The sequence below is a fragment of the Petaurus breviceps genome, unplaced genomic scaffold (assembly GCF_028583685.1).
Source record: "Petaurus breviceps papuanus isolate PSGF00001 unplaced genomic scaffold, PetGlider_PUasm1.0 178, whole genome shotgun sequence".
In the NCBI taxonomy this organism is placed as follows: domain Eukaryota; kingdom Metazoa; phylum Chordata; class Mammalia; order Diprotodontia; family Petauridae; genus Petaurus; species Petaurus breviceps.
The window spans coordinates 34692482-34718898 of NW_027185777.1; the positions used below are offsets into that span (position 1 = coordinate 34692482).

At 34.1% G+C, this 26417-nt stretch overlaps 1 protein-coding gene across 10 annotated transcripts in view; it reads left to right on the plus strand.

The window, feature by feature from the left end:
- LARP4B (La ribonucleoprotein 4B) overlaps window positions 1-26417 on the plus strand; it is a 141032-nt gene that overhangs the window by 97467 nt on the left and 17148 nt on the right. For 7 of the 10 annotated variants that reach the window (XM_069086547.1, XM_069086550.1, XM_069086548.1 and 4 more), the window contains 6 exons: window positions 617-727; window positions 1723-1776; window positions 1862-2071; window positions 21652-21758; window positions 22644-22895; window positions 23599-23644. In XM_069086547.1, the coding sequence (XP_068942648.1) occupies window positions 617-727; window positions 1723-1776; window positions 1862-2071; window positions 21652-21758; window positions 22644-22895; window positions 23599-23644 (780 nt within the window). Of the gene's footprint in view, window positions 1-616; window positions 728-1722; window positions 1777-1861; window positions 2072-5138; window positions 7628-10227; window positions 14467-21651; window positions 21759-22643; window positions 22896-23598; window positions 23645-26417 lie in introns of those variants that run through there. The other 3 variants (XR_011168054.1, XM_069086544.1, XM_069086543.1) reach the window with 3 other exon arrangements.

Here is a 26417-nt window from a genome sequence, read left to right on the forward strand (position 1 = left end):
GAGAGTAACAGAGATGAGAGTCTCCAGTAGAAAAATCATATAATCCATTTCACTCTTGGGCTACTAGGTGTCAGTATATCTTCTTACTCATCTCAAACTACTTTTCTAATACTTTATTCAGTACCAGAGAAAGAATTATGAATAAAAGGCCTAGTCAATTCATTCAGCTTTTCTATATAGAAAGTCTGACCTTTTAAAGTAGTTTATAGTAAAATCTCTTTTTGTTGACTCAAGTAGCATTTAGACCCAATTGCTCAGTAATGAAGTTTCAGGACAAAACATTTGTACTGCATAGTAAAAGAACAGGGTTAGAATGCCATAAAATTATATGCTTAATCTCTGTAATATTGATGGCAAATTGTCTTTGAAAGAAAGTATGACTTCATTCTATAAACATTTAAGCCTTGGTTTTTTGAGAATTTGGACAGTTTAGCTTTTTTTTTTTTTTTAAAGAATATGCTTCGTAATATGTAAAGTTTTGTGGAGAGTTTTTCTTTTTAAAAAAAAAACATGGTCCTTATTCGTTCTGTTTTATACCTGATTCTCCCTTTCATCCTATTAATTCTAAATTTGGATAAATTAAATTATAACATCTTTTGTTTACACCATTATATAGGAAGTAGAAGCACTCTTCACAGGAGATAACTTGCCTAAGTTTGTCAATTGTGAGTTTGCCTATAATGACAATTGGTTTATAACATTTGAGTCGGAAGCTGATGCTCAACAGGTGAGTACTTTTTTTTCCTTACAAGTAAAATATGCTATAAATACGTTTACTGGTATTCTGTGAGTCAGTGGGACAGCTAAAATTAAACCACTGTTCTCTAACTCCATCTAGAGAAAAGTATCTTTATATACATACAGAGTAAGAAGGAAATTGAGGGGGTTTTATTTTTTAAAATAAAAATTTTTAATAAACTCATTTATAACAGCAATATTAAAAGTAATAAACCCGAAGAAGGTTGTTGCCACATACTTAAATTGTATTAAAACTGCACTTAGATTGTATTTCAGATATCTTTCCTGTTGCTAGCAATCTCATTATCTGAACTATATATAATAAGATGGTAATTCTTAAATGTTTATTCATGAATTGAGCAACAGGTCTTAATTGCTTATTCTGTGCTTTGCAATATGATATTGTTTGCTGTGTACAAAAGAAGATCTTTATAGAGAAACAAGACAAACATAGCAAATTATAGTAACTAATATATTAGGCATTATAATAGTCACATGCTAAGCTATGGTGGAGCATATAAATGTTTAAGAGTTTACAAATGGACAGGAAAGATTATAAAAGATTTTAAATTGAGCAGGACTTTTGAAGAAAGATGATATTTAAATAGGAAGTAAAGCAGGGCAAGAATATGAATACATATATAGAGGTTGGGATGATGATGGTCTGTGGGACAGTGGGTGGACTGAAGAGATTAGCCTACTGTTGCTATGGAATAATGAGAAATAAATCTGGTTAGTTGGAGCATGATCAGATTAAGGGGGACCTTTAAGAATTTGTCATAGGATTTTGTATAGCTGTAGTATGAAATCAGGAACCCTACATCTATGAAGAATATGAGATTTAGTATTTATCCTAACTTCTCTTTTTGTTTCCTTTTCCAAATTATATAACCTTAATTCCAAATTAGGTAATCTAATCATTTATGCTAGCAAATTGACTTTATGAAAAAGAAGAAATGATATTTTGAATGTTTTTCATCTTAGGCATACAGATATCTGAGAGAAGAAGTGAAAATTTTTCAAGGAAAACCAATAAAGGTAATCAAGAGCACTGGCTTCATTTTGTTTAATATCAAATTATTATTCTTAAGTATCCTAATAGGAATTTAATGTTTTTGTGAAGGCACGGATAAAAGCAAAAGCTATTGCTATAAACACATTTTTGCCAAAGAATGGATATAGACCTCTGGACATGAACCTCTACACACAACAGCGTTATACAACATCGTTTTACTTACCTCCAGTATACAGTCCCCAGCAACAATTTCCATTGTACAGCTTAATTACCCCACAGACCTGGTCAACTACGCATAGTTATCTTGATCCTTCCTTGGTAAGTTCCTTTATTTTTCACCTGCTAGTAAGATTACAATGTTCCTACAGTTGTTTTGGTTTGGTTTAGTTTTTAAAAGAATTCTTAGGATTGAGAAAGCAGTTTTAAAATTATCTTTCTGGTGATTGTGATATGCATTATGAAAACAGCCATTCACTTTCCATTTATTTAATGATATCAAACTGTAGGCATTGCAAAGACAGGTAAGTTAAACCTTTTATTTTTTTCCATACTCACAAAAATATTAAGATTAATAATCTACAATGAAGAAAAATATAAATTCTCTTCCCACATATCTTTACAATCTTATGCTTGTGAGAAGTAGTATATTAATGTTATTGGGGGTGAGGGAGTTATACAAGGGTTATATAGTTAACAAGGTAGAAAATATAAAGGAGAAATCGGTCATTAGGAATAAATTAAGTTCCAGGAACTAGATAGGCTTTTTCTAGAAATGTTTCATGAAGGAAAAAACAGTCGAATGGAGAAGTTTAAGGAAAAATGAATATTGAATGTTGTGAGCACTATGCTAATTAGAGGAGCAGAAAAGACTGATAATTCTTGCCTTATATGATCTTAAAATATATTTGAGGAGTTGAAATACAGACTTATTAAATGCTACATAACTGAGTTTTGAAATAGTATTGTATTAATTACAAGTGCTGTTAAAATGCAGAGAAGGGAAACATCTTGACCTCAAGGAGCTTAGACTCTGATAGGGGAGACAATATGCAAAGAAATATATACCGACAAACTATATACAGGATAAATATCAAAATAATTAAAGAAGAAAGGCTGAAATTAAGAGAAGTTGTGAAAGACTTGCTATAGAAGATAAGATTTTATTTGGGACTTTAAAGGAAGCTAGGGAGATCATCAGGCTGAAGAGAGAATTTCAAGCATGAGGGCCATTCAAAGACAATTCACAGAGCAGTGACATAGGATGTCTTGTTTAGGGAATAACCAGGAGGCCAGTGTCACTAGATTGAAAATTGTGTTGCCCAGGAGTAAGGTATGAGAAGACATTGTGAAGGGCTTTGAATGTCAAACAGGATTTTGTATTTGTTCCTGGAGGCAATAGGAACCCACTGGAATTTATTGAGCAGGGGAATGCCAGAGTACAACCTGCCCTTTCGAAAAATCACTTTAATTGCTGAATAGAGGATGGATTGGAATGGTGAGAGACTTGAGGTAGGCAGATCCACCAGCACCCTTTTATAATAATTCAGGTATTTGGTGATAAGGAGAGGTGCTCTAGAGTTGTGGCAGGGTCAGAGGAGAGAAGAGGGCATAAAACGAGAGATGTTACAAAGGCGAAATCAACAGGCCTTGGCAGTACATTGGATATGGGAGGGTGAGAGATGATTGAGGAGTGCAGGATGACTCCTAGGCATTGAAAGTGGGCTTGGACAAGATACTTTGACACTGATACAGAGGCCACTTGCTAGGTCAGTCCTGTCTGAGGTTAGCCTTTCCTAAACCATTCTTATTTTCATGACTTCCCTTCTTCCATTTCTTAACTCGGATTCCATGAATGTATCACATTGTCTATTTATTACACACAGTGGGATATTAGGGATTACCTAGTTTTAACTGTGTTATTCTATAGATGAGGAAAGAAAAGCCCAAAGATGGAGAAAAGGGAAGAAAATTAGCATTTATATAGCACCTGCTATATGCTAGGTACTTTGCCAAACACTTTACAAATATTATTTCACTGGGAAGAGGTCAGGTTACTTATCCATGCTTCAGACAGCTCGTGGTTGTCAGTCTTGGAACTCAAGAGGCCTCAGTCTCCTGCCACTCTCTCAGTACTCTTCCCACTATGTCACATTTCTCCCTTGTAGTCTTAGCAGTGAGGCCACTGACAGCAGAGTAAAAGGAGAGTGGTGTATTTTTTTTTAACATGAACTTTTTCCAAGTTCTGGCCATAATAAAACTCTACTTGTGCCGTGAAGACTAAGTAGGATTTCAGATGTTTAAATGAGAGAAGTATGAGTGTTCCTTGAATACAGGAAGAATAAAGAAACTGAAGGTATAAAGGTGATAATAAAAGACAATAAAGAGTTAAGACCAACAGTAGCAAAAAGTAGATATTGGATATAAAGTTGTATTCTTAAGGTAAAAATCAACTGTAAAGCCTCAAAAGCTTGGCAAAGTTTAACATTTGATATAGTGAGTAAAAGAGACTTTACATCGTTATGTTCAGTAAGAAGAGACTAAATTCAAGAAGATGCACTAGAACTCTTTAAAATATCTCAGATTAAGGTGAAATGTAGTCTTAAGTTTATGTAATGGTAATGGAATGTAATGGCAATGGGAATAATAAAAGATCCAGAGAATCATGCTGAAGGAAAAATAGAGAGAATGTTTCCTAGGATATCAAAATTATTTAGTCTAAGCCCCCTTTTAGAATTTTGGAAACACAAAGGTGAAGCAGCTTGTTTAAGGTTATACCTTATTAGTGGTGCAAGTGAGTCTAGGACCTGGCTCTTCTCACTCTTAACAAGAATGTTTCTCCTTGTTATTATATCTCTAGTAATGTTAAGACTTTGGAAAATTCAACTACTGATAGTACAAGGTATTTTCCCTCCAGAAGTCTTTTGGAGGAAGGCAAGGAAGGGTATCTTTAAAAATTGAAAATATATTTTTAGGGAGTTGAGTATAGAAATATGAAAAATACTGTGTAAGATCTTCCTATATTATTATCCAACCTTAAGTAACATTACAAAAAATTGTAATATGGGTATTTAATATAAAGGTGGTAAATAGTAGCATTATCCTGTCCTTTGAGAACAAGAATACTTTCCAGTGTAGAGAAAAGCTGTATTTTGATCTCCAGGAGCACTACCATTTTTACAAAAGAAAGAAAGGAGAATTCAGTCAGTGCCTTTGCTTGCTTGTGTGCTTCCTCTTGTTGACTTTTAATATAGAGGTTGGTGGCCATGTTCCTGTTCTCCTGGATGGGCCTCTAAGAATTGGGAGTGGAGTGGACGCAGGCAGTCACCTCCTTTCATTCTAATAGAGGTTAGAAATAGAGAACTTCTTTGTCCTGCTTGCTCAAAAGACTCATGAAAAAGACAACGGTGTGCAAATCCAATGGTTTTGGAATCAGAAGGATATTGGAACCTTTTCCTAAACCTGCCTTTAAATCTGGAGATCTACAAAGGAGCTGAGAGAAAATGCTACATTAGAAGGTAAGAATTTAAATTTAATCTTAAGTTTAGAATGCTAAATTATATTTCAGCTGCTTTAACCTATTTTCATTAAATTACAACTTTTAAAACACAATTGAGTTTTTACCAGTCTAATATTTTGATGCAGAATCACCTGTTCAATTTTAGCAATGAGGTGATGCTTCTCTGGCTAGGAGGTTGTGTGTGCTAAAGCTTAATATTTGTATGAAAGCTAGACACTAAAACAAATTTTTCTGCTTTCATCCTTTCAGCAAATTGATGGGACCCCCTCTGAAGACATTTCCACACTGAAGGAGTGGTGAACCAACATGATTTGTATACATTGTCAAATTTAATACGGATTCCAGATGTATTTAGAATGATCAGACATATCTTTCCTTATATCTAAGAAGTGTGCAGATGTTTAAAAAAATTTCTTTATGGACAACAGCCACTATGATGAAGAAAGTACCAGTAAATCTTTCCAGTATTTTAGATCCAGATGTCTTCCTTCATTTGCTGCATCAGTAAGAGCAGCAGTATCATAAAAGAGAGGTGCAATATCCTTAAGTAACTGAATACCATAAACACCTACCTACCCAAAGTTTCTATTTCTAGATGAGATGACAACTGAATCCAAGAAAAAACTTGAGCATGTACGTGGAAGAGCATTATACTCTTCAGAGCTTCTGCTGCCAATAATGAAAAATATGTACTGGCAAGGAAATGTTCTGTTCTTCTAAACTCATACATTTAGCCCATCAGAGATTCTTTGAATAAACATGCTTCTTTGAAAAGTGAGAGTATCAAGGGTTAATAGCATGTGTAGAAGGACGAATTACTGAAGCATGTATTCATTCATCTTATTTTGGAGCACCTTCCACAGACAAGGAACTATGTTAGGTAATGTGGGAAATAAAGAGCTGTATAATGCTTATTCCTTTAACACCTGCAGTACTTGACAGTATAATTCAATTGCCAAAACCTGGTACCAGGCATTAGAAGGGATCATTTCCAGCCAGGGTGATCAGGGAAGGCTTCATTTCATGCTGAAGCCTAATGTTTCAGATGTATCTTGTAGGAGGAAGTAGACTTCTACAGGAAGTCATTCAGGACTGCAAAACCAAAGCATGTAAAAAGCACAGAACACGTGGGAAACCACAGCAGGTTAACCAGTTAGTCTGTAGTGTACATATAGGGAAGGGAAATGAAGATGCTCATGGAGTCCTTGAATGGCAGGCTAGGAGTTTGGACTTTACCCAGCAAGGTAGGTTTAGTTAGGGAGGGTTTTGAGGAAGGAATTAAAAGAGAATGCAAGGTGCAGGGCATTTAAAGTAAAGTACCTGAGTTCAAATTCTGGCTATTGTGTTTACTATCTGTGTGGCCTTGAACAAGTTTCTTAGTCCTTGAAGTTTTCATCTGCAAAATGAGAAAATTGGACTAGTTAATCTCCATGATATTTATCTACTTTAAATCTGTGATTCTTTAAATCTTCAACTGAACTAACAGCATTTGGATTGGTTGAATTGGGAAGGGAAAATGCCCATTAAGCTTTTGCAGTGTTTCAAGGATGAAATTATATAAGAGAGCCTAAATTAGGCTCATATTGGGTGAGGAAAGAACTGTCTTGGTATGAAAGAAAAATCAGAAGGATTTAGCAACTGACAGGACACCAGAGGGAGGATCCAAGGATAATTTCTCAAGTATGAAACTTGAGGGATTGGTGCCACAATTGAAATGTACAACACACAGTTTGAATATTTGAGGCTAAATCTTGAGAGAGAAGGGAATGCTAGAGATCAGAGAAGTAGATTGAAAAAAGGTGTGGGCAGTGCCCACATTTAAAAGGCTACTTTGGAAAAGTAGTAGATAAAGGGGTAGAAGAAGCCCAAAAATGATTCAATGTCACAGAAGCCAAGGGAATACTCATTTTCAAGAAGAAAGGTTGCCATGTATACAAAAATGTCCATAGAAGCATTATTTGTGATACAAAGAAGCTCTTGGAAACAAAATGTGCCCAATCATTGGGGAATGGCTGAATAAATTATGACACATGAGTACAATGGAATATTACTGCACCATGACAAATATGAAGAATTCAGAGAAACATGAAAAGACTTATATGGAGTGATGCAAAGTGAAGAAAGCCAGAGCCAAAAAATCAGGATGTACAATGTCTACAGCAGTACAAAGTCAACATGGAGAGGCAACAAACTTTGGTCAAATACAGTGGTCAATGTTAATACACTATTGTAAAGGTTAAAGGACAAATCTCTCCTTTCAATTAGCAATTAATAAGATGTTTGATTGGGATGGGGAGTGAATTACATGTTAAAAAGCACATGTGTTAAAATAATAAATTTTCTTATAAAAAGGAAAATGGTCAGTGATGTCAGATATCTTAGGCCACAGCTTAAAGAATGAGGAAAAATCCTAATGGATTTAGCAAAGAAGTAATTGATGATTTTTTTGAAAGAATTGATTCAATAGGAGTCATGGCTATAGTTCAGATTTCAATTTGAACAGAATTGGTTAGGTGCATATTTGGAGTTTTCTTGTTCAAGCATGTAGAGGAAAAAAGTAGTGTAGCTAGAAGAGTAAGAAATAGCAAAGAAAAGTTTTGGATTTTCTTCTCCAAAATTAGGTGTTTATTTGTGGTAGGAAGGCAGTAATAGAGAAAGATTAGAAAAGATGTTTATGTCAAGGTATATATACAAGGCCTTGTAGCATGGTATAAAGAATCTTGGATTTGTAGCCAGAGTACTTTGGTATGAATCCTAGGTCTACTACTTACTAGGTGACATGTCATTTTCCATGAACCTCAGTACCTTCATCTATAAAATGGAGGATTGAAAATTTCTAGAGTCTTTTCAGTTTCTGAAGCCAGTGGCTCTTTTTTTGCTAATGCTGCAAATAATGTTAAAGCAGGCATTGAACTTAGTCCTCTGAAGTTACAGGATCACAGAACTAGAAGGAATCTTTGAAAGCCATATAAACCAGTGCTCTTCCATCCCTCCTCCACCCCCTTCGCTTTATAAATGAGAACACGGGACCAGAGAATTGTGCTTGTCTACAAATCTCCTTAATGTATCAGAGGCACCAAGTGCATAAATAGGACTTCAACCCACTTTTTTGATTCTACATCTAGCACTTTTTCCTTTGGTACTATAAGAGACATTATGGCTAGAAGTCTATGTAATATAAATGCCATCCATATCTCTAACTTCCCCAGGAGACCTGTAAAAGACAAAGAGTAATTAAAAAGCATAAAGAAGCTATCCGTATCTTATGTCTTCAAGCATAAGCAAGAAAAAAGAATGAAATTAGTAAAACAGTGATGGTGAAACTGGTAGTGAACTCAATGAGGCAGATTCCCTTTGGAAGATTTATTAAAACAACAACAAAATCAAACAGTAAAAGTTGGAACTTGTGACATACCCAGAAGGGGAAATCAGCTGCCGAACTCCTGTGTGATTGTAAAGATTTTTTTTTAGAAGATGTCACTGCATTCCAATTCATTATTCTTTTGTCAAAGTGTCGTTGGGAGCATATATAGGCATCTCTGCTTTTAGAATGAAGTGAAAGACTATTCTATAGGAAGGACTTTGTTATCAGGCAGTTCATATTCTACTAATCAGGAGTCAAAAAAGCAATACTGCTTCTAGGCACTTAACTCCCTGTAAATTGTGCCCTAGGCCTTGGTATAGAGAATAGGTTTTATAAACCTTATAGTAAATCTCAGCCAGGGCTTTATAGTCAGTAGCCAGCAAGGATTTGTTAAATGTTTCCTGAGTGCTGGATACTATGCTGAACAGCAGAGATAGTGAAACAAAAGCATTGTCCCTTCCCTCAAGGAGCTTGTATTCTGATGAAGTGAACAGACTCTGTAGAATAATAGATCTGCTATCCACTATAGAATATCAAATTCCCCAGCTCTACTGTCACTCACCTCTTATCTCCAGTGACCTTTTCTGTTAATTTCTACCTTTCACAACCTCCCTCTCTCCACTTATATTACTATCACCCAGGTCCGGCCCTCATCACTTAACTGGAATGTTACAATAGTTAACCTTTTCATTTATATTTCTGCCTCATGTCTCTCCAAACTCTTATCTATAACCCACCCAGCTGCTAAAGTCATCTTCCTAAAGCTTAGGTCTGACCATGTTATCCCCCATTGTGTGAATTTCCACACAACACTCTTATCTTCCCCCTCTCTGCCTCTTCACTAACTGATGAAGTTCCTTGTATTCTCTAGATTTCATTAACTTTCCTCAAGACATAGCTGAAATACCCCCTTCTGCAGAATGCCTTTCCACCCTACCCTGCACCTGCTGGAGTCTTCCCTTCTTAATGGTATTATCTCACTCATCAGAATGTGACCTATTTGATAGAGACTTTGACTTTCTTTTTCCAACAATCAACACAGTGTTTGACACATCATAATCCTTAATTAGTTATTGGATTGATTGGAGTGAATCCTACCCACGCTGAGCCCTCCTGCAACATGGAGGCAAACATCATGACTTCTTCAGATTCCTTAGTTATCTGTTCAGTGTAAATGAAGTTATCCTGTGTTTAGAAAAATCAAAAAATAAAGCTCATGTGAAAGGGTAAGGTTGAGAAACTTGTGTGTTTTATCAATGTGTTACTAAATGGTACCACCAACAGTACTAACTATACTTTAGAAAGTTATTAATAATCAGAGTTCTATGGATAAAAGTTGTCAGATCAAAAATTTTACTTCTTTGTCTTCTAAACTCCCCAGGTTATGATTCTAGATTCTTAAGTTTTTTAGTTTGTAGTTTCATTTGTAACGTAACATTTTGAAGCAATTTGAATTAGTAAGTTTACAATTGACCTGATTAGAGTAGTCTTTCAAATTTAATATACCAGACGTGATAGTTTTATGATTAAACAGATATACAAGATACATACAACAGATACTTTGTCATAAATCCTTTTCTAAAAATTTTCCAGGGGTGGAGCCAAGATGGTGGAATGGAAGCAGTAACTTTTCTAAGCTCCTCCGTGAATCCTGTCTAAAAAGTGAATCTGAACAGATTTTGGAGTGTCAAAAAATATTTGCAGATCCTATACTTGATTGTATGCCGTCATGGTTGGGGGGGGGAAGGGGAGGAATTTGAAACTCAAGGAATTTTGGAATTGAATCTTGTAAACAAATTAATAAAGACCAAAAAATTAAAAATACATATATATTAGAGATTTCTCCCCGCCCCTTCCCCCCAGAGCCAAAAAACAAAACAAAAAAAATTTGTTTTCATGGCATCTGAATTTAGGGCATTCTGATTTTTAAAGAAGTAATGACATAGAATATTTGGAGATGACTTAGGTTTCAGGATTATGTCACAAGGCAAATGGTAGAATGAATGAAGAGAATTGGAAAGAGAAACTAATTTTGGTATTGAAGACTTGGTTAGAAATCAGAATTTAATTGGGAGGAAAAAAGGGGAAAAAAGTTGTTTTTGGTCTTATTTGCTGTGAAGTTTAATAAGTTTTTTTTGTTTGTTTTGTTTTATTGCTTCATAAGTGACAGAGATTTTGTTCAAATCAAATGCCATTGAAATAATAAGACAGACATGGTTTATGTAACAATTGTATAGTCTAGTAGATAAATTTTATCTTTTTAAAATAGTTTTAACAAAGCTACTATTGTTTTTGGTTCAGTACATTTCCAGTCATATATGCTCTCTTGACAGTGAAATGTTTTCTAGTTGGTGTGCCATATTTTAATCCTTTGTATATAAATTAGTTGATGTAACTCTTTGCTTTCTGGAGTGTATGTGGGAGTGTGGGTAGATGTTAATGGAAATACTATTGTTGATAACTTTTAGGCAACTAGAATACTATGTTACGAGTGGTTGTTGCATTTAACTTTTTTCCAATTATCAAAGTAAGAAATAGAGGGATTCTTCTTTGTAATTAAAGCCTATGGCTTGGTCTGGGTAAAATTAAGAAAATAACTATAATCGGTATATGAGAACATGAATCTGTAAAATAGTCAAAGTTATTCTAAATACAAATAATAATAATAAAAGCAAGTTATTCTAAATATAATTTATTTAAAATTGGATTTACCCAAAAATTACTTTTGGGATTAGTAATTTAATGAACCTGCTATTTTACAAAAGAATGATTACCTTTTAGATACTGTTTTCAGTATTAAGCAGACATTCAACAAATATTTATTAAGTGTTTACCATGTACCAGCACTGTGCTAAGTGCTAGTAAAATAATAAAAAAAAGACAAAGACACTTTTCCTGCCTTCATAGAACTTAACACTTTTCTTGCCTTCATAGAACTTAAGGAGAGACAGCATTTCAATAACTAGGTATATTGAATATATAATTTCTCTCTCTCTCTGTCACACACACACACACGCACACACACACACACAGGTAGAATAGACTAGGAAAGGCCTCCCATTGAAGATGGTGTTTAAAGTTAAATCTTGAAGGAAGCCAAGACAACTAAGTAGTGAAAGTAAAGAGGGAGAGCATTTCAGTCACAGGGCACAGCCAATGCTAAGCCCCAAAGATGGGAGATGATGGCCAATATAGCTGGTGTGCATGGACTGGAAAGGTAGTAGTGCTTTGTGTTATGAAGAGCTTTAAATGTCAGAGCAGTATATATTTTATCAGGGAGATAATGGGTAGGCACTGTATTTTATTTATTGGGGGAGGGGTGTTGATAGTCAGACTACACTTTAGGAAAACCACTCCTGTCAACTGAGTAATAGATTGGTGTGTTAAGACCAATTATGAGGTGAAAGCAGTAGTGTAGGATAAAAGAGATTAGAGTCTTGTCCCTACGGTATCAGCTATATAAACAGAAGAAAATGCATATGAGAGATAATACTAATAGCTAGCATTTATATAGGGCATTAAAGTTTATAGAGTGCTTTATAAATACTTCCCTTAACCTATATCAATCCCAAAACCAGCCCTGGGAGATAGGTCTTATTATCTCCATTTTATAGTTAAGGAAACCAAGGTAACCAGAAGTTGTGACTGTCCAGGGTCACACAGCTAATAAATGTCTGAGGCCAGATTTGAGTTAGGTCTTCCTGACTCCAGGTTTATCCATTGAGCTACCAACCTCCCTTTTTTGAAAGAAAAAGAAAGGTAAAGGTAGAAACAGCAAGATCGAGCCATCAATTGGATATCTGGGATAAGTGAATGTGAGGAGCTGAAGATGACATCGAAGTTGTCCTATATAATTCAGAGAAAATAGTGCTAGGAAATGTGGAAGAAAGGAAGATTTGGGTAGGAAGGATAAATAATGAATCCTCTTTTAAACATACTGAGTTTGACTGCTAGTTTGGGGTGCTTAAAAGACAGTTGGTGATGGAACACCGTAGTTCAGGAATGAGTCCTAGGGCTGGATATATAGATCTGGGAATCATCTGCTTAGATGATGATGGGAGGGCATTGGGCCAGGGGAGGAGAGGGCACCAATGAATTCAACAAAGAAGATCATGTAGAGGGAAGTGAAAAAGGTCCCAGGATAGAACTGGGTCATGGAGAGACACCCACAGGCATGGTGGCGATGTGGATAAAGATGCAGTTAAAAAAATAAAAAGATTGAGGAGTGGTCAGCCAGATAAGAGGAGAACCAGGAAAGAGCAGCGTCATGAGAACCTGTCCAGGAAGAGAAGGTGAATAACATTGTCTAACATTGTAAAGGAATTAAGGGAACTAAAGATTGAGAAAAGACCATTAAGTTATGTTAGCCAAAATGTATTTTTAAAAGACTGTCTTAGAAAACACAAAATATTATCTTCTTTGTTTTTCCTAGTTTGTAAAGAGACTCCCAGAATGAAAGGAGAAACTTACATAAAATAGATTTCATAGAATTTCAGGGCTGATATGGGCCTTTATTTTGCCGATGAAACAGACTAGAACAATAATGACTAAGTTTTAATAATTAGTGGTAGAAGCAGTTTAGAATCAAGTTCTTCAATCCTAGTGCAATATGCTTTCCATGGCACTGTATTTTTATTGTAATTCTTCAGTTAGGACCAGTTATTCTTCTTTTTAAAATTGTCCTTACCAGTTTAAAATGTATATAGATTATCAAGTTAACTAATGCATTTTTTGCCTAGTCAACAGCCTACTTTATCAGCTTAAGTAATTTTGAAAGTATAAATATTTAGTGTACCATATATTGATTTCTGTTAGCTTTGTGCAGAGGACTTTTGTTGCTTTTAGATATCCTTAGGAAGATTTATTTTAAGGACAATAAATTAGGAATGTGTTCAGAAAATTTTAGTCATTTGATATAAGCCGAGTTCAAAGAAGGGTGAGTAGCCTTATAAACAACAAAGACTACAAAATTATCATTAGGATTATCTGTCCTCTTCCCACCATGCCAAGAAGGTACCACATTATTGTTTTGATGAGAGACTTAAAAGTTTTTTTTAATATTGATTCTAATATTGGAGAATTTTAAGTGTTTTGAGTGACTTTGAACAGTTGTATCTATTTAAATGCCTTGGTTCTGTCCTAATTTTCGAAGTATTTTAAAGCAGTAATGTAAATTACTATTATCAGTTAGTCAACTGGCATTTGTTATTGCTATCTAGAATATCAGTCATCTTCTTCTGGTGATTGGGTGTGTGTGTGTGTGTGTGTGTGTGTGTGTGTGACCTTTCCAATTATCATTAACAAAAACTTAATTTTAAAATTTTGTTGTTTTGAATGTCTCATTTTTAATATGTGACTCATTTTTGCTCATTTCATTGTGAGAGTCTTTGGTGGAAAAGGGGAGCCTCTTCACTGAATAGGATCTATAATCAAATTCAGGCCTCTAGCAGGTGATACCACACAGTGTGCTTTTATCCAACTGTATCTCTAATTGCCATCAACAGTAATTATTACATGATAGAACTGTGACAAATAATGAAGGAAATAATGATAAAAATGATTTATAAATAACACAATGTTTTCCATAAATCATTTCATGATAGAAATACTGAGTACTTTTGAAACTATAATATTTATCATGAAAAGGGGCCAAATTCCTCTTAAAATAGTATAAACTTCTTTCTAAGTAGTTTATTTTTTAAGACAGTACCTTATGTTAAACTTGTTTTTATGTGGATCCCAAAAGTTGTACTGGACAGCTCCATTTATGCACCTGTCAAAAAAGAGCTGTTATTTTAAAATGCTTAATTTAGTTCATATAAGCAAAAATAATTTCTGTAAAAATGTTCCTACTCTTTCTTTATGAAGTTCTGCACCCAGCAGACCTCCTCTCACATATACACAGATACCATAAAACTTTTGCTGTAAAAATATTGATATCAGCTTGGGTGCTTATATGCCCTCTATCCTAAGTCTTGTCTAGATGCATTATTAGTTTGATTATATGCTCCTTTTCTCACATTGTACCTTACCTCAAAGTTGTATAGTTTATGCAATAAGGGCTGCAGCTTCTTTTTTTTTTTAAATCTACCTCCCATTACAAAATTTAGGGAGAATAAGTGGTTCATAGATTTAGTTTTTATGAATGATTTTTCCATAGAACCAGTAAAGCCAAATTCCTTCTCTTTAAAAAGATTTTTATTTTAAATTTATTTTTAAAAACTATTTTAACCCCCCCCCAAGATTCCCCTGCCTGCCCACTTCCCCCTTCCACTCCCCAAACCCCCATTCTCCATTGAGAAAGCAATGTTCTGTATACTCAAGCAAATTAAATCATTGAATTGACTCTATCTGAAAAAAAAAAAATGCTTCATTTGCATCTTTGAATCCATTACCTCTCTATAATGAGGTGAATAACATGTTTCATCAAAAGTCCTCTGGTCATTATGTTGTTTGGAGATGTTAATTGTGTAAATCATTCTCCTAGTTCTGCTTAGTAAACCAGCTCATACAAGTCTTCCCGTGTTTCTCTGAAGCCACAATATTCTTTTTTACCATACTTTGTTTAGCTATTCCTCATTTTATGGGTACACCCTTAATTTCCGATTCCTTGCCTCCTCTAAAAGTGCTGCTTTAAATGTTTTTATGCTCATTGGTCCTTTTTCCTCTTAATTTTATCTTGTGGGGGTATAAAACTAATGAGATTGCTAGGTCAAAGGGCACATAGGTATAATGACTGTACCAGTTCACAGCTACATTAATAATACACTGATATCCCTGTTTTCCCACATGCCCTACAACTGTGTTAGTCTGATGGGTACGTTTCCCTAGTATTTAATACTTTAGGACATTTTCATAAAGCTATTGTTAGTTTGGATTTCTTCCTTTGAAAATTCTTTTGACCATTTATCATTTGGGGCATGGCTCTTATTTTTATAAATTTGAATAAATTCCTTTTGTATCTTAAAAATGGGACCTTTATTAAAGAAACTTGCTTTCATCCCCCCCCCTTTTTTTTTTTACCTGTTTCACTTATTTTTCAATTTTGCATTGTTTTGGTTAAACAAAAAGTTTTAAATTTTATGTAATGAGAAAATGTCCAATTTACATTCCTGTTTCTTGTTTTTGAACTTTTCCCTTAACCATGGATCTGACAAATTCCTCAATCCTCTAATTTGTTTATAATTTATGTGTAAGTCGTGTACCCTTTTGTAGCTTATATTGGTAAATGGTATGGAGATGTTCTGTGTATTATAGTTTCTACCTGATAGCTTTCCACTTTTGCCGACAATTTTTATGGAGTAGTGATTTCTTGCCCCATTAGCTGAGAACATCAGATTTATCAAAAACTAGGCTGCTGTGCTTATTTTTTTCTGCATTTAGAGTGCTTAATCTGTTTCACTGACCAACCTATTTCTTAGCCAATACCAAGTTGCTTTGATGATTATTATTTTGTATTAAAGAGTGAGATCTAGTACTGGTAGGTTCCCTTCCCTTCCTACATTTCCCCCCCCTCTATTAGTTCCCTTGAGATTCTTTACCTTTTATTCTTCCCAATTTTTATCTTCTTTTTTTAACTTTGTAAATTATCCTTGGTAGCTTAATTGGTATGACATGGAATAAGTAAATTAATTTTAATAGTATTGTCATTTTTATAATATTAGTAAGAATGAGGACTTCATTGAGCAATTAATGTTTCTCCAGAATTTCCCTTTTTATTTCTTTCTGCTAGATTTTTGGGGGGGTGGTTAATATGTAGAAATGCTGATTATTTATGTGGGTTTATTTTATATGATGCAACTTTGCTGAAGTTAATAGTTTCACTTAGACTTCAGTTGATTTGCTAAGGTACCATTGTGTTTATTGTCTTATCTTTTTCTTATTGATATAACTAGAATTTCTAGTATTCCATTGATAATGAGCATCTTTTCTCTACTTCTGATCTAATAGGAAAGACTTACAGTTTATCACCAATAGAGATAATGTTGGTTCTTTTAAATAAAGACATATTAAGTAAAGATCCATTTATTCCTGTACTTCCTAACATTTTTAAATGAATGGGTGTTGTATTGTGTCAAAAGGGTTGGGGTTTTTTTTTGCATCTGTGTATCATGCTTTTTTTCTAGTTATTAATATAGTCAGTTATGTGGGGGTTTTGTTATGGGTTTTTTGGTCTTTTTGGAGGGGGGATGACAGGGTGATTGGCATTAAGTGACTTGCCCAGGGTCACATAGCTACTAAGTGTTAAGTGTCTGAGGCCGGATTTGAACTCAGGTCCTCCTGACTCCAGGGCTGGTGCTCTATTCACTGCCCCACTTAGGTGCTCCATCAGTTATGTTTAGAGACATTTTAGTACTGAACTAGACCTGGATTCCTTCTACAAATCCTGCCAGTAATAATTGTATGATCTTTATGATATCCTTTTATAGTCTCTTTGCTAATATTTTATTATAAAATTTCACATCAATATTAATCAGAGAGATTATTCTGTGTTTTTTCTTCTCTGTTTTGACTCCCTGGTTTAGGTACCAAGATTATATTTGTTTCATGGAAGGAATTTGGCAGGGCCTCATCTTTTCCTATTTTCTAGTAGTTACTATAATATTACAATTAGTTAGGGGTTTTTTTGTTTTGATTTGTTTTAACTTTAGGAATTCATTAGACTTCTTTCTTTTTTCTAAAATTGAGTTGTGTCATTTTTCTTATTAATTTGTTTTATTTAAATATTCATACGTTTTGTTTAGATTGTCAGTTTTATTACCCTATCATAGAGCAGTATAGTTCCCAATAATTTCTTTTATTGGTTATGATTTTAAATTTAAACTTTTCGTGCAAGTAATTTGTTTTTCTTTAATAGTTAATTTTTTTAATAAACATATCCTACTTTTATTTATTAATTCATTGCGTCTTTTGCTTTCAATTTTGTTAATCTATTCATTTTCAGTATTTCTGTTTTGGTGTTTAATTGAAGGTTCTTGTTTTTTTTATTTTTTTAGTGTTTTTAGTTGCAGTGTCCACTTTATTGATTGACTTGTTGTTTTTTTTTTTTGCTTCTGTTGATGAAAGTGATCTTGAGGTATAAATTTCCCTTGACTACTATGGTAACATCCCCCAGATTTTTGTATCCCACCAAATTTATCTCGTCATATATTATCTTTAAAATTATTGATAGTTTCTGTGATTTGTTCTTTGATTCCCTCTTTCTTTAGGGTTAATTTTAGTGTTTGATTAATTTTTAATAGTTTTTTTAGCCCATTATTGAATACGATTTTAATTGCATTGTGGTTTATAAAAGATTTAATATTTTTGCCTTTTTTTGCATTTGTTTGCAAGGTCTAAATGCCCTAACATATTCAATTTATGTAAAAGTGCCATGCGTAGCTAAGAAATATATATACTCCTTTCTCTTTCCATTCTATAATTTCCAGAGGTCTATCATAACTAGCTTTTCTAAAATTCTATTCTGATCATTTGTGGCAATGGCAGAGGTATTTTTTATGTTCTGTGTTAAATTTTTTTTAGGTCTAAGATGGGTACATTAACATCTACCACTATTCCAACTTAACTGTCTGTTTCTCCCTATAACTCATAAACTATTCCTTTTAATATTTAGGTAGTATACCATTTGGTCTATCTCTGTTAAGTATTGCTATTAATTCATTGTTTGTGATACCTTTCAGTAAATGTAGTTACCCTGTAATTGTCTGTTTTTGCTGTTGATTTGTCTAATTGCTACCCCTGACTTTTTTCTTTCAGCTGAAGCATAATAGATGGTACTCCAACCTTTTATTGTAACTCATTTGCATTTTTCTGTTTCAAGTATTTTTATTGTAAAGAAACTATTTTTCTAATCCATTTTATTTTCATCTTGTTTTATGAATACATCGCTTTCACATTTACTGTTATGATTGTTAATTGTGCATTTTTCTCCATTTCTTACACTTTTTTTCTTGCTTCACATTCCCTTTTTTAAAGAAGTGATGAGAAAAATTTGTGTTCAATACCAATACATTAGGTTTAGTATAATGTGCTTCTGCTTCCTCACCCCTCTTCTCTTTCCCTCACCCTAAGTGAAATAAAAGATTTATTATTCTTTCTTTTAAGTCTGTCTTTTAAATCTATCCTCTTTGGTTTTAGTTTTCTTAAAACTAATCTCTCCCTTTTATCTCCACTTCTTATTCTTCCTCTTATAATTGTTTCCTGTTTAGTTATATGTATTTCCTAGATTCTACTGTTTCTGTTCTTCTCTCCTTTGACTCATTAAGATGAGAGTGAATTAAATGTTCCCTGTTCTCCCACTCCTACGTACTCCTTTCTCTTTGTCTGTTGTAGACTTCTACTTGCTTAGGTCAGTAATCTGAGATAATTTTGTTCCTCCTTCCTTCCCCCCTTCTTTACATTCTTCTTTTAAGATGATCAAAACATAACATAAGCAAGTCTAGACTCTCTAATTAAATTCTTTCTTTGACCCCTGAAGATAGGGTTCTGAGAGACATATGTGTTGTCCCCTCATTAGACTGTAAACCATTTAACCTTGAGTCAGCCTCTTAAGACTGTTCAGTCATGTTGCCTGTTTCTGTTCCTCTTGACTCCCAGCGTTTGTTTCTACTTGGTCTTCATCAAGAATGCTTGAAAGTCTTATTTTATTAAATGTCCATTTAATTTTCTGTAGGGTTATATTCATTTTTAGTTTATGAATCATGGTTATATCATATTCTAAACTCTTTATTCCTTTACAATGGGGGCTCACAAATTTGCGTATGACCCTGATTCTGGCTCCTCAGTACTTCATTTCTTTTTGGCTTCTTGGAATATATTTTTTTCTTCAGATTAGAATCTCTCAGTTTTGGCTGTAATATTCCTAGGAATTTTTATTTTGGGGTTTCTTTTTGGAGATGACTGAATTCTCTCTGTTTTCACTTTTCCACTCCATAAGAAATCTGGGCATTTTTCTTTTATGAGTTCTTGTGTTATATTTGAAAACAAAGGTGGTAGTCTGAAAGAAAATGGTCAGAGTATGAACAATCAATTAGTTAGGCTCACAGTAGCCAATAAATTAGGTCAGTGGACTCTCTCAATGACCAAAGGCCTTTATGTAGGACTCATCAGCTGTAGCATAGTTTTGGGGAGTAGAGTTGGATGAGAAAGACAGTGCGATTAGTTACAGGGTAAACAGCATTGTGGAGATGGGGGCATATAATTGATTATTTTAAAGAAAATGGGCTGTGGGGTGGCTAGGTGGTGCAGTGAATAGAGCACCGGCCCTGGAGTCAGGAGGACCCGAGTTCAAATTCGACATCAGACGGTTAACACAAAAACTAGCCATGTGACCTTGGGCAAGTCACTTAACCCCAGTTGCCCTACCTTCCCCCCTCTCTCTCCCCCCAAAAAAGAAAGAAAGTGTGCTGTGGGGCTAGTAATCACCCTTCTCTGGCAATTAAGGAATGTTAATTGTTTTATGAGACCCATCCACATCTTGCAGACCTTGTTAGTAGACGTGAGTGCAGACTTCTTGGTGTCTCAAAATTGTTTCACGTCGCCTCTCCTTACTTGTGTAAGGATAGGCAAGGATGGACAGTATACCTTTTAGGGATGATGTGCTAAAGTGTAACTTTCACTCAGAGGAAAAATTGATTTATAAAATGAATATAGCATAAAATCATGTCCTTTCACAAAAAGCACAAAATACTGTATTTGTTTAGAGAAACTAAAGCTATTTTTATTCCAAACCTGGGAAAAAGGGACTCTCTCACAGAGAAATCCACGTTGCAGCTATAAGTTACAGAATGGATAGAAAAGGAATATACATATTTCTCAGTGATGTATGTATGATACTTCTGTAAAAATTGAACATGTTAGGTCATTAAAACCTTGCAAAGAAAAGCAGCAATATTAAGTACATCTTTGATAAACCACTTTGCATAATATTAATTTTGATCAAAATTTTTAATTTTTTTGTTGCTTTGTCAGTTTTTCTGATTACATTAGTGGGAAAAGTCTCAATTTGTCACAGCTCTTATTTTTTTCTCATTATTTTGTTTAGTATTTAATATATGTTATTACATTCTCATTTTGTCCAAGTACAGCTTTTAGATTCTCCAACAAAGAATGTTTGCACAATTTAGGGGAAAAAAAAGCACAAAGTTTTACCAGGCTAGTGACAGAAATAAAAGTCAGTTGAATCCAGAGCTATCACTTAATTCTTTTCATTGTAGTATTTTTACTTTTGAAAAAGAATCTCTTTGGACAGTCTTTTGCCACATAGTTATTTAGATTTTAGAAATTAGCTTCAAAAGTATATTGTATAAGAAGCATAGAATATAGGTAGCTGTGATGTAATGGGAAAAGTCTTGGACTGGGAATAAAAAGATCATGTTCCAGTTCTGATTTTGCCAGGAGTAAGCCCCTTAACTCAGGCAAATCATTTCTCCTTTCTGAGCCTTTCCTCATCTGTAAAATGAGGAGGTTGGCCTCTGTATTTTTACAGATAGGGAAACTGAGGTCCAGGGAAGTTAAAATGACTTGGCAAGTTCCCACAGGTAGTAAACATCAAGAGGCAGGCTTTAAACCAAGGTCCTCTGAATGCCGACCTTTCTATCTGTACTATCCCTTTGAACTCTGAGGTTCTAGGATTCTTTGTTTCTTCATGGAAGAACTATATATGGAAATATATATTATGTACCAAGCAAGCATGTAAGGAAAGATACATGCCTGGTTTTAGGAGCTGGATATAAGTTGATAAAGGTATTAGAGATACAGAAATACTATCCAAATTGTGCCAACTGGTACATAATTATTAGGGGTTTTCCTCAGATAGTATGGACAGTATAAAGATGAAAATAGGCTATCATATTTGGCTAGGTTATGACATGATCCTGAATTGTGGAATTATAAATTGTTTTTATATCCTTTGTCACAAAATACTAAATGAAGCTAAATTAACAAATTGTTTTGGTTGCTGTTTTCTGCCTGTTCCTCTCTACCTCTCATCCCCCCACCCCCACCTCCCACATCTAGGTAACACCATTTCCAAATACTGGATTTATCAATGGGTTTACATCTCCCACCTTCAAACCTGCAGCATCTCCCCTAACTTCACTCAGACAGTATCCTCCTAGAAACAGGTAAGTCAAAAGATGCAAGTATTTTCCTTCCACTCTCCCACCATCCTCTTCCCCCCATCCACCCCTTCTGGCCCAGGTTAAATATAAACTCTTTAATGGCAGGAACTACTACATTTTTGGGGTCTTTGTCTCCCTAGCATATATGTAGGTACCTACATATAGTAGGTACACATTAAAAAATTTGAATTAAATTGAATTTATTGTTTTATTCATTTGTATACTTAAAGTAGAAATAGTATTACCATATAGTTTTCTTAAAGATTTCAAAAATCCTATAAATGTATCTGTTCTTTAAAATAGAATCCTACACTTAAAAGTTAAATGCTAAACTTTAAAATTAGATGAATGATATGCAAAATTTTTAACAGTTAAGCTATTTCCTGTTTTGAAAATCATCCTAAATACCTTTTGTACACCAGAAATCATAATCACAAATAATGGAAATCATTTAAGCCAGACACACACTATTCCATAGAGAAATAAACTTTTTGAATAGTTTTTTTTTAAATAGTTGATATTCATATGCATGGAAAGGATATGTTAAGAACCTATCTAAATGGTGGACACTGTCCAGCAGTGGCTTTCTAAACAGGTCTCATTTGTAAATGAATACTTTAATAACAAAACTGAATTGAAGAAATCTATGGTTTGAAATTTTTTATATGGATTGGGGGGGAAATGACCAATTTTGTGGTAGGTTGACTTTTTCAAGTAATTATTTTCAATTTCAAGTAAAAATACATTTACCTTGAGAAAGATAATTATTAGCTACTTTTAACTTTTAAGTTTTAATTGAGATAAAGCTAGAACAAAGGCCTAACAAGATTGCTTAATAGGATTTTTATGATAATCAAAAATTAAATATATATACAAATAAATTTGCAGGAATCCTAGTAAGTCACATCTACGACATACGCTGCCCACTGCAGATAGAAGACCTGGCCTATTAGAAAGTCCTACAATATTTAATTTCTCTGCTGACCGCTTAATTAATGGTGTCCGGAGTCCACAAACAAGGCAAACAGGACAGAATAGAACACGGATGCAAAACACTTCAACTTATGCCAAGAGGGATGTTGGAATTGGACGAATGGAGCAGAATAATCTTGATTCCTCTTCAATTTTAGGTAGAGGAAGGTAAGCTGTATACAATTAAGTTCACTTTATAGCAGGAAATTTTTCAATCCAAAAATATCTTTGAATTCTAACTTTCAACCATAGCTCAGAACAAGGGATGTGATGTGTACCACAAATAGTACTGCATCATTAACATACATTTGATGTTGTATTGGCTATTCGTTATATCTTGGAAACCACTGTTGCAGTTAATCCATCTTTTATCCCTGTTGTGCTACCAAACTGCTATGGTGGAGGAATGTAATCAACTTTGAAGTACAGTTGTTCAGTTGCTTTATTTGAAGAATTTGGTGAATTTGAAGAACATACCTATTCTTTGCTGCCTTCTTTATTCTTTACCTTGTACCTGCTTAGCAAAAATTCACATGTAATAAACTTTATTCTTTAACTTTCTATGTATGCTATGCCTGACTCTCATACATCTGTCAGTCAACCAACTTTCCTACACTTTCTAGCCCCTGTTTTTGTCATGTAATTCTTCATTTCTACCCTCTAAGAGATTCTGTAAAACAGTGGACTATTTTGTCAGGAGACTTTCTAATACAGATTTTTAAAAAATAGTTTATAATCTAATGTAATCTTTGTGGAAATTGAAAAGACAAGTAAGGATGAAATACGGTTTATTTACATGCAAATGGGAAGCGAGTATTTTTCCAAGACTGTAATTTTAATGATTGATTGTTTTTTCTTCCTTGTCCCCTAGGAAAAATTCCTATGGCTTTCGAAAAAAAAGAGACGACAAGTTTACAGTGAGTAAACATTTATAACTACTCTTCTTAGTTTTGTTTTATTTTATTATGTTTGGCCTTGAAAGCACAAAAAGCTAATTATAACCAAACTGTATACAGATAAAACTTTCTAAGGAAGTGTGCCTTAGAATTCTAGATTTCCAGTTGATAATGAGCAAACATCAGTAAAAGTTTTGAAAATTTATAAGTAAAGTAGGAGAAAGTTTGGAGGGCTTAAAATATCGTTGCCTAAGAGTTTCTAAGCTTTATTTTTTAAAAAGTTTTTGCATGATATAAATATTTTGACCCATATATAGAATCCTGTTCATCTGTAACTACGTTATGTAAGTCTTCTGATAAACAATGAATAAGTACCCATAATCTTACCACAGTTTGAATATCTACCAATATATTGCGTATTTGTCATGAATGTGAAGTGAGGAACAATGTTTGTCTGAAGTTCAGAAATGCTTATTTTCCCATAAACTCGTTTAAAAAATGTTACCTGGTCCTTCTGCCATTTCATTTTAACAGAAAGAAAAACAGATTGGTCTTTGGAATTCCTACCTCTACTCCCTACCCCATTTCTCTGCCTTAAGTAAATTTAGAATCATTTCAAATTTTTAGAAAAATTTTTCCTACCAGTGTGTTTTTTGTTTTCAAGGGGAGGGAGGTGGAGAGAAGGAAGCATTTTTTAAACCTTAAGTGTTATTTAAATGCATGTTATTACTCTTTGCAGATGCACAATACCTACATTTGAAAAACTATTTAGTAAAATTTAGAATTATTGGTCTATTCAGACTCTAGCATAATAAAATCTGCCAGAAGAATTTAGCTGTGGTTTTTTTTGTTTTGTTTATTTTTTAAGATTCATTTGTTTGACAAGTATTTGAGGGCCTATGGATATTAATGGGAGAAATAAAGATAAATAAAACACTTTGTCCCAACCTCAAGAGGTTTACAATCTGGAATGTACATAAAATGATTCTGATACAAACTAGTGTTTAAATTTTCATTTGAATACAGATAAGTGCTATTGGACTTCAGAGAAGGTAAAAGATAACTTTTTGTAGTCAGGGACAGTTGCATGGCAGAAAGTGAAATTTGGTAGACAAAGGAAGATATTTTAGCATTTTTAAAAGCATGGAAGTAGAAAGGTGAAAGGGAGTTATAAGGAATAGCTCTAATCAATTTGACCCTAGAATGATAGACTCAGCTCTGGAAGAGACCATGAGAAATCATCTGATTCAGCCCACTGTTTTTCAGGTGTGTGGATGGCTACACCATCTCTAATACCTAGCACTTTATTATTTTCATAGAATCTTCACAAATGAATAAATCACAACTTCCTTTAGTTCAGTAATTTTAGTGTTTGACAAAAATTATATTTTGCCTAATTTAACTCTGTCCTTTATGATTATCATTTTAAAAGTCACTCTTAACTTTTGCTTAGTTTAGAAAGTGCTTACTTTGTATGCAGCACTTTACTTACTTACTCTAATAAAGCATAAAAAGAAAGTCTATTCTAGGTCCGACATTGTTTGGGTTGTGGTTACAGAATTTGCCCAGTATAATACAGTAAAAGAACTTCATTTACAGAGCAGCATATCAGCAAGTATAGATGTTTCTGTTATTAGACCATAACACACCCAGGTCCTCCTGTCTTCCACCATCTCTCAAATTCTGTCCAAGTTCGTGTTCATTGTTTCTGTGAAACATATCTATCCATCTTATCCTCTGCCATCCTTTTTTGCCTTTTGCTTCCAATCTTTCCTAACATCAGTGTCTTTTTCAGTGAGTCTTGCCTTCTTATTATGTGGTTAAGATATTTAAGCTTCAGCTTCAATATTTGATCTTCTAGTGAATAACCTGAATTAATTTCTTCAAGTATTGACTGGTTTGATGTTCTTGCTGTCCAAGGGACTCTCAAAACTCTTCTTTAGCACCACAGTTTGAAAGTGTCAGTTCTCCTCTGCTCAACTTTCCTCTCTCATAACTTGTCCAACTTTTACAGCCATACATTTTTTTTTTAATTTTTTTTTTAAAGCAATCGGGGTTAAGTAACTTGCTCAAGGTTACATGGCCAGTTATTTCTGGGTGTGGTGCTGAGTATCTGAGCCCGGATTTGATCCAAGTCATCCCTACACTGGAGCCGGTGCTCTTACTCGCTGAGCCACCTGGCCACCCCAGCCATACATTTTTACTGGAAAAATCATAGCTTTGAGTATATGGACCTTCGTCGACAAGGTGATGCCTCTGCTTTTTAATATGCTGTCTTTATTCAGTTAGCATTTTTTGAGCATCTTTTGTGCTAGCCTGAGAGATATACGAAGGTGACCAGCATATTGCCCCTGACGTTGAAGCATTTACAGTTGAGTAGAAGGGAATAAGAAATACACAGATAAATACAGTACAGAGTAGAGTATAAATGTTTCTAAGAAGCTTAGAATATGGCAATAATAATAAGATCATTGGGAGATCGCTTACTTGGGGTGGGGGGGTTTATTTACCATTAGGTTAATATCAGAATCATAAAAGAGGGTTCACAATAACATTTTCTTTCTTATTTTTTTTAACAATAACATTTTCATGAGTAAAACCACATTTAATGCAATTTGAATAAGAATCTTATTGTTTAATATTTTGTGGAAAGAACTGACTTGATAAAGCAAAGATAATCTGTTCCCCCAAAAAATTATGTGAAAAAAACATTAAGAAATTTAGCATTACCTACACAGGTCCCCAGAATCTGTTAGAAATCATTTTTGTGGTGATTTGGAATGCAGTTCGTTGT